General features: G+C 36.4%; 1 protein-coding gene across 2 annotated transcripts in view; it reads right to left on the minus strand.

The window, feature by feature from the left end:
• The window catches only part of FAT4 (FAT atypical cadherin 4), a 171,154-nt gene that overhangs the window by 79,152 nt on the left and 75,517 nt on the right, over positions 1 to 16,485 (minus strand). For both annotated transcript variants that reach the window (XM_082838502.1, XM_082838501.1), the window contains 2 exons: positions 7,058 to 7,319; positions 4,856 to 5,206 (listed from right to left, as the gene is read on the minus strand). In XM_082838502.1, the coding sequence (XP_082694628.1) occupies positions 4,856 to 5,206; positions 7,058 to 7,319 (613 nt within the window). The remainder of the gene's footprint in view (positions 1 to 4,855; positions 5,207 to 7,057; positions 7,320 to 16,485) is intronic.

Below are 16,485 nucleotides of genomic sequence, written 5' to 3' on the forward strand. Positions count from 1 at the left end.
TCTCTTATCTAATGTCTTTTGTCAATATGTTGATGCAGAGAAAAATATTTATGGAGATAACTTTCGGGAACTGGCTTATTCACAAAAATTTCTAGGATAAACAAGGATTGAGTAGATCTTTGAAAAGGTAGGATTTTTCTCCTCATTTAAGAGTTGTGGCTTTTAATCTTTGTAGTTTATTTAAGACTATTCACAAGAGAACAAAGCAGAGGTTATAAACTTCCAAATACTTAGGAGTCTGAGGATCAGGAAAAATATGAATAAATAAAGCTAACGGAGGCCACAGCTCAATTCACCAGCAGGAGATAAAGAGAAGTTTAAGATCTGGATAGAACAAGGTCAAGAACCTACTTCAACTCTTTGACTTAAAATTCCACAGGTTTGGGGGAAGAAAAGTTCTATCAACTGATGCAAAGATAAAAAGTTTCATCAACTGGTGCAATATATGTATATATTACTTAGAAAGCAATTTGATTTTAAAGATCTATATACCCATATATATATATAATATATATATATTTATTTAATATATTTTTAAATAGAATTACTCTCTAAGGAAATTTTTTGCCTTTCCTATGGCTAACTCCATCAGTAAATATTTAATTCCTATTCTTTGAGGCACAAATTCATACACAATTATTATTGAGAAAAAAGTTATGATGACATCTGGATAAAAATAATACCAACAAGCAGAGATATACTTCTTTGTAAGCATATAAAACCTTTCATGCCCAAGATCAAAAGAAATTTAAAATACTTACAAAATTATAGATGGCTACAAAGTGATGGCCTAAAATTTCTACATAAATCAACTGGAATGCAAGTAATTAAATCAAGGATCTGAACACCCTTGGTCCACTGTGTATGCTACTTCCTGGAGTAAACAATTAACTTGCAGAGGCAAAAAGAGAACATAATACCAAGATTTTATAGCCTTGTAAACAGCAGGAGAGCCTCCTTTTTAGGGAAAACGTTTAGTGGAGTAGGTGGATGGTGGAGGTAATAAATATTAAGCTTTAGCTAGAATTATGAAAAAAGAAAAATTTGGTTTTATATTCAAATTCATAAAGAAAAATGTATCAGGTGATAACGTTAACAATGAACTGACGATAACAATCATTATCTTTGAAAAAATAAACATAGAAATACAACTAGTTTTGCACAAAATATTGCAGCAGCATCTAAGAAACAGCTCTCGTCTCAGGAACTGAGACCTTACGGTTGCAATTACAGGCCATGGAAGCCATCTATATGGACTTTACTGTAAAGAAAAGGACTTTTCATTCCTATCAAGTCTAAGTGACTCTGGGCATGTGCTCTACATCTAAAAAATACATGTAGACATATTGAAACTCAAAATTCTCCCTGAACTATCCTGTACTATCCTGAAAACTATCCTCTACTCCCTGTACTATCCTAAAAAATTGAGAGCTCATGCCATTCTTCTCTCTCTGCTCCTTGCATCAAATATCCCAATCATGAATCACTAAATATATTATTTTAGTATTCTATAATTTATTCATATGTGTTGGGACTTGAATTTAGTGGGCTTTCATAGCACCAGATTTTTAAGCTTAGAAAAGTTCATATTTCTAACCATTTGTGTTCAATGTTCTGAAAGCAGTTTATTTACATGACTCTTTTTTTCTTTCTGGCAGCTTTATTGTGTGTGTGTGGTTGTGTTGGGTTTTTTTTTTTTTTTGGTTGATTTTTATTTCAATCTTAAGAATAATTTAGTTCCAGGAAATATAGCATATAACTATAGGTATGTAGCTCTACTATGAAATGTATATATTTATTCACAATCCATAAATGTTGTCTAATTATTTCTATGATGAACTAGTATTTGTCAACTTATCATACAGCTGTAACACATGGAACTCTTGCAAATAGCATTCACTTTTATGAAGCAGTTCCAACAAGGTCATCAGGTCACTGGAATATGAAACCCATTTACAGGTCAAATGATCTGCATTGTGTACCAAGCATATATCAGTAAATTTATTCAGCAATAATTACAATTGCTTTATGACTCTACAACTCCCCAATATTTTGAAGAGTTTATGAATTTATTTCTAGGATAATGTAATAATTATCAAAGCCAGAATATTTCCATGAAACTTCCATTTTATAATACTTTGCCTTAATATAATACTTTCTTAACTGTATGCATGAAAGCCTTGAGATTAATACATGTGTTACTTATCTTGTGAACACAGTAAAATATTTGCTTTATTCTTATTAAATGGTATGTAATCTAAAATGTTAGGTTAAAATTAGAGAATTTAGATATAAGTAACAGAAAATGTTAAATTTATTTCCATATAAAATGTCTTAATTTAAGATGACAATATTCTCCCATCTGAAAACTCTTGATCAGAGATTAAAATAAATTTGCTAATAAATTTGCTAATTAGAAAAGTCTAATATTGTTTGTGAAATATGTTGAGAACTATTTAGTATAACTGAGTTGGCAGTTTTAAACAAAGAAGGTTACCCTTGTACAGTCTTATCATGATCCCTGTAATTCAGAGAGATTAGAAACTGTGTCCTATATTTTAGGTCAAAGTACAGGAAATTACACTGATAAAAGTATTCTAAACTAAAACAATGGAAAAATGTAGCTTGAAACTTTTACCTAACACAATTAAAGGCAAAAAAAAAAAATCCATAAAAAGTAACTTGAAGTCAATGGTTAACACATTTCTCTGCATATGCTTACATGGATTATTCCAGCAGCTTTCACACACAAAAAAAGTGTCTTATTTGCTATTTTCCCAGTTCCCTACAATCAAGGTGTGAGGATAAATGAATTTACTTTAGAGCTGCACACAATCCTATGATACAATGGACTCCCTCTAATACCTAATAAATAAGTCACAATGAAACCTGGCAGATAATTCTTCACTACAGAAAAGTTGGAACCAATTAAAAAAGTTCATATACAGAGATCAGGTAAATTAATTAAGTTTATATCAATAATAATAGAGAAATCAACATCCAAAATAAAGATTAACCTCAGTTGTGTATAAAGCCTAATGGTAGACAATTACAGAGCTGGGCTGATGTACATGAAATAGACTGAGCAATGTTCTTAGGCCAGGACTGGGTACATACTAAGGACAGGTGGCCCATCACATTTGCTGGTTCCCCATCCACGGATTCAACCACCATGGATCAAAAATATTTGGGAAAGAAAGATTCCAAACATTTCCAAAAAGAAAAACTTGAATTTTCCATGCACTGGCAACTATTTACATAGCATTTATATTGTATTAGGTATTATAACTAATCTAGTAATCTATATGGGAGGATGTGCATAGATTATATGCAAATACTACACCACTTTACATAAAGGATTTGAGCAGCTTGGATCTTGGTACCAGTAGGGGTCCTGGAACCAATCCCCTGCAGATACCAAGGGACAACCTGTATTTGACAATTGTCGGTTATTGTTACTAATATTATTAGCAATTTCTAGAACTAACATTATAGGCACTTCTATTTTAGGTATATTTATGTGTCCAATATTAACTGTGCTTAAATAAGAGGGGAAAACTTCAAAATGTACTTAATGAATTCTAAAGAAAGCATTCTCATGAATTAAAAATACTGTGCTCTTTGCCTCTCATATCTTTCTAAGTGGCAATTCTGGACACTCCTGAAAGGAAACTAAGTATAGAGCAGAATGCTGAGATAGAATGGTACTCTGAGATTACATAAATAATTTAAGTCAGCAAGAACCAGGAAATTCTAAATTAAGGTTGATATGCCTATGTCACGAGGCATATCCTTGGGCTAGAGACCCATTTCCTCTTAAAATAATGTCCCTTGTTTTCTCAACTGAATGAACATTTAGCTGCATCCAGTGGAAGGGAAAACAAGGTACTAACTTTCCAAACAGTTTAGTTAAAGACTGATAATCTATACAATGTTATCTCTGAGCCTATATTATCTGATATTTGTATATACAAGTTAGTCTTAGAAGAAAGACCAAGGGAGTCCTATTTTAAAATAAAGTTTTTCAAATAAATAAATAAAAATCAAGCAAAAATCAAACATTGTAAAGTCTAGATTTAATGTAAAATCTCAACTGGATTATATAGCATAAATTAAAGAGATCTGAGACTGTCCTTTGAGACAAAGCATGAAAGCTTGCTAAAATACTCTGAGCAATTTTCAGTCAGAAATATAAAACTAGGGCTTCCCTGGTGGCGCAGTGGTTGAGAGTCCGCCTGCCGATGCAGGGGACACGGGTTCGTGCCCCGGTCCGGGAAGACACAACATGCTGCAGAGCGACTGGGCCCGTGGGCCATGGCCGCTGAGCCTGCGCGTCCCGAGCCTGTGCTCCACAGCGGGAGAGGCCACAGCAGTGAGAGGCCCGCATACCGCAAAAAAAAAAAAAAAGAAATATAAAACTAATCATGCATTCTTAAGTATTTTTTGAGACTTTGGTTTTCCTTTTGCATCCATATTTTATCCTTTTCATGTTAAAAGAATATATGTAAGCAAATAGTTATTTATCTGACATAAACCTACCAAAAAGCTGTTTTATGACTTCTACATTGCTAACCTGCAATAGTGTCATACAGTTAGGGAGAAAAAAAAGAAAGATAAAGTTTAAAAAGCTTATAAGATGATAACAATGCATGCAGTGTAACTGTTATAAATAAGAAATTAACTAACAAAATACTTAATCTTTTCATCCTCTAGAGTTAAATTATAATCTATTCCTCAACTTTGGACCTATACTTACAAAATGCAATTTTGTGACAGCTGCACACGGTAAAGAAACACGAAATGAAGCTGACGATATTTTTTAATAAAGTTTAAGTATATGAAATAAAGTACATACCATCATCCGCGTCAGTAACATTAAACACAAGAACAGTAGATCCTAGAGGTAGATTCTCCATTAAAGATGTGCTGTATGAATCCAAGCTGAAAATGGGTGGGTTATCATTTACATCTAGTATATTGAAATAAACCCTAATGGTAGTAAATTGTCCCCCACCATCTTCAGCTCGGACAGTGAGAATATAATATTGCTGTGCTTCATAATCTAATATTCGAGTCAAATTAAAGACTCCGGTAACTGGATTCAGGAAAAATGTGCCATCTTCATCATCTTCATTTACAATATATGTAATTTCTCCATTCACACCAGAGTCATCGTCTGTAGCTAAAATAGCTGCTACCAAAGAACCTATCAGAAAAATAAGAGTCTAAAATTAATGGGACAGGGTATTGCTAAGAGAATACTTATGATATCAAAAATTTTATTTCTACAGTAAAGTATTTTAACTAGAGAAGTACTATGAAAATATAATGAACACAACATTCTGTAGATTTCTACATTAACACCCGATACCAACATTCCCAAATAGTATCAAAATGTATAGCGTATTAGATATCCAGTAGATCTTATGTTGCAATGTAAATGTTCTGGGGAATGAACACTACTTCAGACATTATTTTTCTACCTGGCACTACCAATCCATAAACATATTGATGAATTCAATGAGCATATATTGGGGCCCATTGCTAGTGTCAGGAACTGGGAATTCCAAGCAATAATACAAACTTATGCTGAGGGGATACCAGTTGACAGCTCATATGACCAAGACAGGCTGGGACCTGGGGCCATTTGCTGCAGTGCTGCAGGGCTTACACCGGCACACACCTCTCCTCAAGCAAAACAAATACAGAGAAACTATATGGGACTGAAAATAACTGTGTGCATGCCCAGTTGGGGCAAATTCTGGACCAAGAGATAAAAAAAGACCAAAAAAACCAACTGCCACTTCTGAAGAGCCAGGAGCAAAAACTGGGTGTTGGGAGCAAAAGCAGGGTACTGCGCATGCCCCCTGCACTCAGCACCACAAACAGGTGGGCAGAACACCTAAGCCACCCCTCTGTCCCGACCCCTGGGCACACTCCTACCCTGACCCCACATAAGGAACCAGCTTGCCGAGCGAGCAAGGGAACCTGTTACTTGTTTTTGCTCCTTCCTGCTGGGGCAGGGGCCCCAATAAAGCCTAGCCTGAATTTCTTGTTGGCCTCTAGTCAATTTCTATTGATTGGGGAAGGCCATGAACCCTGGTCAGTATCATGACCATTGCTAGAATTAAGGTGAGAAAGAAACGTAATGGGAATTACATGAAGGACATGCATAACTCATCTTGGGGACTGTAGTGAGAAGTAGGCTTCTATAAATGTTTCACTCCTCTGTCAAATGAGTTTCTAAAACATATGCCTTATTCCAAACTAACTCCAAATGTAATTCAGAATTCAATTTCAGTTTTAGATAAGAATTTCCAATAGTGGGAAGGAAGCATACCCACACCAATTACATGGATTTTGGGTACTCAAATTCAACAGTCACAGCATAATATGTTCAAATAGACAAGGTGGGAATTCAGGATTCCTATTTTACTAACATTTATTGAGCATCTGCTAATCCTCGAACCCCATGTTAGCAAATTCATATATGTTTTACCCTAATTCTAACAGGAATTGTTTCCATATACAGCAGAATGAACTGAAGCTAAGAGAAATGAATACACTGCCCTGGTTCACACAGCTAGTAAGTGTTAGAACCAGTATTGACAGGTTTTCATGTGCTTTTCTTTGCTCTTTCTATGCACAGCAACATATTCACATCAGACTTTTTTTTTTAATCTTTATTGGAGTATAATTGCTTTACAATGATGTGTTAGTTTCCGCTTTATAACAAAGTGAACATCAGACGTTTTTAAAGTGGAAAAATGCTAGCAGAACTATGGTTGCCAGAAAAATCCACAATGCATGTCACAAATACTTTCAGAAACAGAAATATCTGTAATTAGTAATCAGATGATTGGCTACCTTCATTTGCTCTCAAAAGTCTAGAAATTTGTTTGGGAATTGTAGTGAAGATGGTTAATTAAAATATTTCAAAATCCAGCATTTATACTTGGTAGCATATGGTAAAAACTAGTCACAATTTAAGAGTAGCCAAAACATAGTCCATAATTGTAGTCAAAGGTGATCCTACACTTATGGGCGTGCCACCTACCTGGGGTAGTGTCTTCTGGGATGTCAAAAGAGTACACAGGCCTGGAGAACTTGGGTGTGTGGTCATTCACATCACTGACAGTGATATTTATTCTCATATCTGAGGACTGAAGGCCGTCATCTGCACGAACCAGCAAGGAATATTTGGAACGGCGTTCCCTGTCCAACCTCTTGGTAGCTATCAGATCTCCTGATTCAGGGTCAATTCGGAAACTGTCATCGGCTCCACTAATGATTGTGTATGTGACAAGAGCATTTGCACCCTAGGAAAAAAAAATGAGTATCTGAACTGCTAGAAATAGAACACCAAGAGTACCACTCCTTGTGCTGAATACGTATTTGACAAAGTGAAGCTTTGGGGCTTAATTTCACATGATACTGTAAGATTTCAAAAGGTAACAAGCCAGAGTGGTGTATTACCTAGTCTTTCACCATTCACTCCATTAAATAACAACAAATCGCAACCTTCAGTATTTATATGTATATTTCAGTATTTATATAACACAATGAATCTCAACCTTCAGTATTTATATATACCATTCACTCCATTAAATAACACAACAAATCTCAACCTTCAGTATTTATATGTTTTTTAATTCTTAAAATATACACATGGAAAATACGAATGATGTAATACTATTAACCACATAACCAGAGGTTTGCTAAAGGCTTGCTCTGTGCCAGGCCTAGTGACAGCACTAAGTATGCATTATCTCGCTTCAATTCACAGCTCCATGAGATACTATTCCTCAAATGAAGACACGGGGTTCCGAGATGCTAGGTAACTTATGCAGAGTCACACTGTAAGTGTGAGCGTGGATTTCAAACCCTAGTCTGCCTGACTCTGAGCTCATGCTCCTTCTGGTTCAACATGAAAAGGTATTAAACAAATCAAGCACTAAATGAAGGCTTGCAATAAGCACTGTAAGAACCAAAGACAGGGATTATTTTGACCAATTTGGTAGTGTGGAGAGTTTAAATCTAAAATAAAAGAAGAAAAATCAAGCTAAAGTATTAGATTATGGGTGTATGTTGGAGAATCTCAGTTGTAACACACATTGAATTGTATGGCCAAGAAACCACTAATCTTGTTTTAATCGAAAACAATCTTTTAAGGCTCTCAATAGTGTAGGATGGACTAGAAGAGAAGAGAGGCCAGAGAAGGGAGACAGTGAATAAAGTTTGGCCCCAAGAGACTGGGGCTTTATTTCCTCAAGATGAAACTCTATACAATCTGTATTATTTTCTGGTTCTAAGTCCCTGTTCTGTAAAATGAAAGCAGGAATCCATTCTTGTTTTCTCTCAGATCTTAGAGCTGTAGCACTCAAAATCTGAGGTATGAACTAGGAATTTGGCAGAAGGAATGGAAAAGTTGAGAAAAATACATTTATTAAGTGTTTATTAAGTGCTAAGCACTGCTCTGAGCACATCACTTCATGGGCACTAATTGTTTAGATACTTAAAGGTAATCCAGTTGGGTAAGTACTATTATTATCCCAATTTTGAAGATAAAGAAACTGAGACAAAGAAATATGAACCCTGGCTATCTTGCTCTAGAAATGAGACTCTCAATTATTATATACCAAACATAATACACAGGACAAATTAGTTAAGATCTGATAGGTTATTGGATATAGAAGTAACAGTAACAATATCTCTCATTTGTTCAACATTCCCCTATATTCTCATTTCTTTCTTTTTTTTTAAATTGCAGTTGATTTACAATGTTGTGTTAGTTTCAGGTGTACAGTAAAGTGAATCAGTTATATATATATATATATATATATATATATCCACTTTTTTTTTAGATTCTTTTCTCATATAGGCCATTACAGAATATTGAGTAGAGTTTCCTGTGCTATATAGTAGGCTTTTATTAGTTATCTATTTTATGTATAGTAATGTGTATATGTCAATCCAAAACTCCTAGTGTATCCCTCCCCCCTGCCCTTATCCCCTGGTAACCATAAGTTTGTTTTCTACATCTGTGACCCTACTTCTGTTTTGTAAGTAAGTTCATTTGTACCCTTTTTTTAGTTTCCAAATATAAAAAATATGATATTTTTTTTCTGTGTCTGACTTACTTCACTCAGTTTCATTTCTTTCTTTTAACAACTCCAGGCAATGGGTGTAAAAGTGAAACAGAAGGAAAAAAATTTAATTTCAAATTACTTTGGCTGTGAATTAGGAGAATACTCTTGCTAAAGATATCTCTGGATAAGATCTGCTTTGATGCAGGAGAAAGTATACAGTGAAATTTTATAATTTTATGTATAGTATATTAAGCAATTGAAGGACAGTTTCATAGAAATGATTATGTGGCAATGGTCATAACCATAGAAATGGTTGTGTGGTCAGAGATTTGAAAAGGGGTTTCATAAAACTATCTGAAGGTCGATACATGTAGGTCACAGTTGAGGCCACAAGATTTGTTGAGGATTTAAATTAGAATAGATCAAGAAAGGAACAGCAGCATAAAGATTGAATACCACATTTAGAGAATGGGAAAAAGGGGCAGGGACTACGGGAAGAAGAGGGGGAAGGACCTAGGAGACCCAGAGGACAGCCTGCCACAGAGGTTAAAGGGAAGGTTTCAAGAAAGGACAGATTTTAGCAGCGTCAAAAATAAAGAAATTAAGGGAAATTAAAATTAAAGCATCCAGTGCTCGCTTCGGCAGCACATATACTAAAATTGGAATGATACAGAGGAGATCAGCATGGCCCCTGCGCAAGGATGACACACAAATTCGTGAAGTGTTCCATATTTTTCTAATGAGAATCTACTGTATAGCTCAGGGAACTCAGTGCTTTGTGGTAACCTAAATGGGAAGGAAATCCAAAAAAGAAGGGGTATATGTATACATATAGCTGATTCACTTTGCTGTACAGCAGGAACTAACACAACGTTGTAAAGCAACTGTACTCAAATAAAAATTAATAAAAAAAAATTAAGCACCCATCTGGATTTGATGATGGGGGATGATAATTTTACAGTACTTAAAAATCTCTTATAAACTTACCTATATATTGTTGCAATTATGAGCAGTTTGATTTAGATATGTTTACTTATATGTATATTATAATTGAAATATTGAGTTAAATATTATACACTGTACTGGTTGAGATCTGATGCTCTGGAGTCATAGTTTTGGGCTTGAATATTTGCTCTACTACTTATTAATTGTGTGTCATTGGGCCACTACCTAACCTCTTTGAGCCAACGTTTCCTTACCTGGACAATTGGGTTGGTAATAATACCTGCCACATAGGGCTGCTCTGAGGATTAAAGGCACTCATATGTGTAAAGGACCTAGAAAAATCCTTGAGAAGCTTTAAGTGTATGACAATGCTAATTGTTACTTTTAGTCCTATTTTAATTATTTTCTTATAAAAGGAATACAACAAGTTAAATGTATTTGATGACTAAGTTGTTTGCAAATAAATAATTTAAGTAAAAATTTGATTAGAGTTGCTATATATCCCAGGGAAAATATTTTCTGATTTCCTGTTAATATGTAGTATTGAGTCTTGACACTGAGGTATAAGTAGTGTTGGAATTGTCAACTTCAAAAATTGCTTTTTGATTTAATTATACTCACATAAAACAAATATACTTTTTTACCATATTAAGCTATAGCAAGGTATTTATTAAAATATACAGGCTAAGAACTCTCCAGAAGATATTAGGAAGAACATAAATTTAGGGTGTTTAGACTATAAAGCTGACATGCTGGGAAATTTCAGCAGCTGACGTTTCCATACATCTTTTCCATCACAGGTTAAATATATTTTATCTTCGTGACCAAACACATAAGGGGATGATTTCTAACAGTTGAAGGCAAAAATACTCTTTCAAAATTTACATTTAGTGGCATTTGCTATATTTGTACTACATTCCCTAAGCTAATCTTAAAATTTAGTAACGTGAATGCCTCAAAGAACATTTAATTTAGTAATGGAACAGCTGGGTTTAACATACTATGCACATTTATCTTGTATATTCAGGTGTACATAGAATATCTAATGTATTTATTGTAATTGTACGGTTTAACAAAAACATTCAATAAGAATTTTAGACTTCTAATCTGACCACATTCTGTACCATTTGTTCTATTTCACAAGGAATTCGATTATTCTGGTAAAACAGTCCAGGGAAAAACAGCTACACCCAATTCTGACCTACTAAAATGGAATTTGGAAACTAGGGGAAAGCCAAGATACAAAAACATTTCAAGCTATTGTACAAATGGCTTGAAATTGAGAAATGTCCTGTCTGCAAAATGACTATAATAATTAATACTCCTAAACTTATGATAATTCTTCTGAACAGAAGCAAAGGCAACAGACTATGTCGATAAACCATCTTTTTCACTTTCAAAATCAGCTGATGTGGTGCATTAGTAGTTCTAGTGAATGTCTGAAAATGTGTAGCCAAGAGTAATGATTTAATTAGGTCTTTTGAAAAGTCTATTTATTTAATATTCCAAATATGCAGTATCAGCAATGCTACAAGAAACAAATATCGTATTTCAGCTGTAGCCCAGTGGAAATAATGCTGTTTAAAAATACTCCACTCTCCTGAGGAACCACAGAGACAAAAGTAAGTGGAAGGAATTCTAAAAGTAAATAGCTATAAATTGCAAATGCATTTTATGAACTTAAGTAGTATTTTCAAAAACACATATGGTACCATGGAACAAAGCTTGAGTATCCTGGCCAATTACAAGCATAATAATTCTGTTTATCGAAGGAAACAAGAGACTGACAAAGTCACATGCTTCTGAGAGATGTGTATCTTGATCCAACACGTTTCAAAAGATATTTAAATTACGTTCAACATGTATATGTTGCTTTCTAAAACTGATTCCTTTACCCAGGCATTACTCTTCAGTGACCTACTAGTTTCTCTAACATACTAATATTTTTATGTTCAATTTAGTAATTAAGGACAAGTGTATAAACTAAAGAATATATGGACATAATTTGCTGATTACCTACATAATCTTAGCATTTTAAAGAATTCTATTAATCTTGCAAAATCAATCTACTGGATAGTTGTGTGACAATTTAATGCTGGCCACAAAGTAAAAGCAACTCCTTGCTTTCAATATTGATTCCTACTCAAAACTAGATGAAGAAAGAAAACAGAGCCATGATTTGGTTAGAGAGAAAACATTTCAAACATATATATATATTTTCAAATTTAACTAAGAGGTAAGGAGCTGACAATAGAGAAGAAGATAGAAGGTTTACCTAAAAGCATTAATATTAATTTATTATAAACCACTCAAAAAAGGAAACAGCCAATAATTCTGAATGCCATAGGAAGCCTAGGTATCCCTTACGCATGGCATAGAGCCAAAGAAATTGGTTTCTAAAGCCAGGATTGGAAATAGTCAGTAGTCATTAAAATGCTACTAAAAAATTTAAGAGAAAACATATCCAAGAAGGAAAACAACCTCAGGGGCTTAAAATTTTAAACATAAGAGTCCAAAAGCAGTTTTCCAAAAATGTCTTCCTTTTTTCTTTTTCTTTTTCAACATCTTTATAGGAGTATAATTGCTTTACAATGGTGTGTTAGTTTCTGCTTTATAAAATAGTGGATCAGCTCTACATATACATATATCCCCATATCTCCTCCCTCTTACATCTCCTTGCCACCCTCCCTATCCCACCCCTCTAGGTGGTCACAAAGCACCGAGCTGATCTCCCTGTGCTATGCAGCTGCTTCCCACTAGCTATTTTACATTTGGTAGTATATATAAGTCCATGCCACTCTCTCACTTCCTCCCACCTTACCCTTCCCCCTCCCCATGTCCTCAAGTCCATTCTCTACATCTGCATATTTATTCCTGTCCTGCCCCTAGGTTCTTCAGAACCATTTTTTTTTTTCAGATTCTATATATATGTTAGCATACGGTATATGTTTTTTTCTTTCTGACTTACTTCACTCTGTATGACAGTCTCTAGGTCCATCCACCTAACTACAAATAACTCAATTTCGTTTCCTTTTATGGCTGAGTAATATTCCATTGTATATATGTGCCACATCTTCTTTATCCATTCATCTGTCGATGGACACTTAGGTTGCTTCCATGTCCTGGCTATTGTAAATCACACTGCAATGAACATTGTGGTACATGACTCTTTTTGAACTATGGTTTTCTCAGGGAATATGCCCAATAGTGGCATTGCTGGGTTGTATGGTAGTTCTATTTTTAGTTTTTTAAGGAACCTCCATACACTTCTCCATAGTGGTTGTATCAATTTACATTCCCGCCAACAGTGCAAGAGGGCTCCCTTTCCTCCATACCCTCTCCAGCATTTATTGTTTGTAGATTTTTTGATGATGACCATTCTGACTGGTGTGAGGTGATACCTCATTGTGGTTTTGATTTGCATTTCTCTAATGATTAGTGATGTTGAGCATCCTTTCATGTGTTTGTTGGCAATCTGTATATCTTCTACGGAGAAATGTCTATTTAGGTCTTCTGTGCATTTTTGGATTGCGTTGTTCTTTTGATATTGAGCTGCATGAGGTGCTTGTAAATTTTGGAGATTAATCCTTTGTCAGTTGCTTCATTTGCAAATATTTTCTCCCATTCTGAGGTTGTCTTTTCATCTTGTTTATGTTTCCTTTGCTGTGCAAAAGCTTTTAAGTTTTATTAGTTCCTATTTGTTTATTTTTGTATTTATTTCCATTTCTCTAGGAGGTGGGTCAAAAAGGATCTTGCTGTGATTTATGTCATGGAGTGTTCTGCCTATGTTTTCCTCTAAGAGTTTGATAGTGTCTGGCATTATATTTAGGTCTTTAATCCATTTTGAGTTTATTTTTGTATATGGTGTTAGGAAGTGTTCTAATTTCATTCTTTTCCATGCAGCTGTCTAGTTTTCCCAGCACCATTTATTGAAGAGGCTGTCTCTTCTCCATTGTCTATTCTTGCCTCCTTTATCAAAGATAAGGTGACCATATGTGCGTGGGTTTATCTCTGGGCTTTCTATCCTGTTCCATTGATCTATATTTCTGTTTTTGTGCCAGTACCTTACTGTCTTGATTACTGTAGCTTTGTCATATAGTCTGAAGTCAGGGAGCTGGATTCCTCAGTTTTTCTTTCTCAAGATTGCTTTGGCTATTTGGGGTCTTTTGTGTTTCCATACAAATTGTGAAATATTTTGTTCTAGTTCTGTTAAAAATACCAGTGGTAGTTTGATAGGGATTGCATTGAATCTGTAGATTGCTTTGGGTAGTATAGTCATTTTCACAATGTTGATTCTTCCAATCCAAGAACACGGTATATCTCTCCACCTGTTTGTATCATCTTTCATTTCTTTCATCAGTGTCTTATAATTTTCTTATAATCTCTGGGAGAGCTTTCACCATTTGATATTACATGGAGCCGGGAGGTCTCTGGTGGACCAATGTCCTGAACTCGGCTCTCCCACCTCAGAGACACAGTCCTGACACCCAGCCAGAGCAGCAAGACCCTGTCAGTCACACGGCTCAGAAGAAAAGGGAGAAAAAAAGAAAGAAAGAAAAAATAAAATAAAGTTATTAAAATAAAAAATAATTATTAAAAATAAAAATAATTTTAAAAACAAAGAAAGAAAAAGGAAAGCAACCAAACCAAAAAACAAATCCGCCAATGATAACAAGTGCTAAAAACTATACTAAAACAAACAAAAAGCAATGACAACAACAAAGAAATAGACAGAACCCTAGGACAAATGGTAAAAGCAAAGCTATACAGTCAAAATTACACAAAGAAGCATACACATACACACAAAAAGAGAAAAGGGAAAAATATATATATATCATTGCTCCCAAAGTCCACCTCCTCAATTTGGGATGATTCGTTGTCTCTTCAGGTATTCCACAGATGCAGGATACATCAAGTTGACTGTGGAGATTTACTCCACCGCTCCTGAGCTGCTGAGAGGGATTTCCCTTTCTCTTCTTTGTTCGCACAGGTCCCAGGGTTCAGCTTTGGATTTGGCCCCGCCTCTGCGTGTAGGTCGTCTGAAGGCATCTCTTCCCGCCCAGACAGGACCAGGTTAAAGGAGCCGCTGACTGGGGGGGCTCTGGCTCACTCAGGCCGTGGGGAGGGAGGGGTACGGATGTGGGGCGAGCCTGTGGCAGCAGAAGCCAGCATGACGTTGCACCAGCCTGAGGTGTGCCGTGCGTTCTCCCAGGGAAGTTGTCCCTGGATCACGGGACCCTGGCAGTAGCAGGCTACACAGGCTCCCGGGAAGGGAGGTGTGGATTGTGACCTGTGCTCACACACAGGCTTCTTGGTGGCGGCAGCAGCAGCCATAGTGTTTCATGCCTGCCTCTGGGGTCCGCGCTGGTAGCCGCAGCTCGCGCTCTTCTCTGGAGCTTGTTTACAATGGTCTCTTGCCTCTTCGGCAGCTGCAGACTTTTCCCCGGACTCCGTCCTGGCCAGCTGTGCAGCACTAGCCCCCTTCAGGCTGGTTCACGCCGCCAGTCCTCTCCGGGCGCTCCGACCGAAGCCGGAGCCTCAGCTCTCAGGCCCGCCCACCCCTCGCGTGAGCAGACAAGCCTCTCGGGCTGGTGAGTGCTGGTCGGCAATGATCCTCTGTGCGGGAATCTCTCCTCTTTGCCCTCCGCACCCCTGTGGCTGCGCTCTCCTCTGCGGCTCCGAAGCTTCCCCCCTCCGCCACCCGCAGTCTCCGCCCACAAAGGTGCTCCTAGTGTTTGGAAACCTTTCCTCCTTCACAGCTCCCTCCCACTGGTGCAGGTCCCATCCCTATTCTTTTGTCTCTGTTTATTCTTTTTTCTTTTGCCCTCTCCAGGTACGTAGGAAGTTTCTTGCCTTTTGGGAAGTCTGAGGTCTTCTGCCAGCGTTCAGTAGGTGTTCTGTAGGAGTTGTTCCACATGTAGATGTATTTCTGATGTTTTTGTGGGGAGGAAGGTGATCTCCACATCTTACTCCTCCACCATCTTGGAGGTCTCCTCCCCTTCTTTTCTTTAAAGTTGCAGGTGAAACTATTTCCTCCCTTCCATCCTCTGCTGCCTTTTCCTCCTTCCACCCCACCTCTCCTTGCCCCCGCATACAGGTCCTATTACAAAATACTCAGTGGTGATTTTTATGCCTTCAGGTGCAGTCACATCCTGCACAAATTGTCAATATCCCTACCGCCCCCTGAATGGCAAACAATTCTTTCTTTTCCCTAGTTATTCCTGCTTTATAACTTTACCCGTTTCTGCCCCTTTAACTCCCCACCCTTTCTCACCTCAAATGCGCTTCTTGCATATCCTAGCTATCATCACCTTACATTTAGTAATTTAAAAAAAAAAAGAAAAACTGGAACATCTCAGGATAACACCAGCATGGTTACTTACATTTTTTTAACTTAAAAAACAAAACTCAATAGAAATAAAACAAGTACACTAAAACCGTGTTGACGTAA

Source organism: Leucopleurus acutus (genome assembly GCF_964270905.1).
Source record: "Leucopleurus acutus genome assembly, chromosome: 4".
NCBI classification, from domain to species: domain Eukaryota; kingdom Metazoa; phylum Chordata; class Mammalia; order Artiodactyla; family Delphinidae; genus Leucopleurus; species Leucopleurus acutus.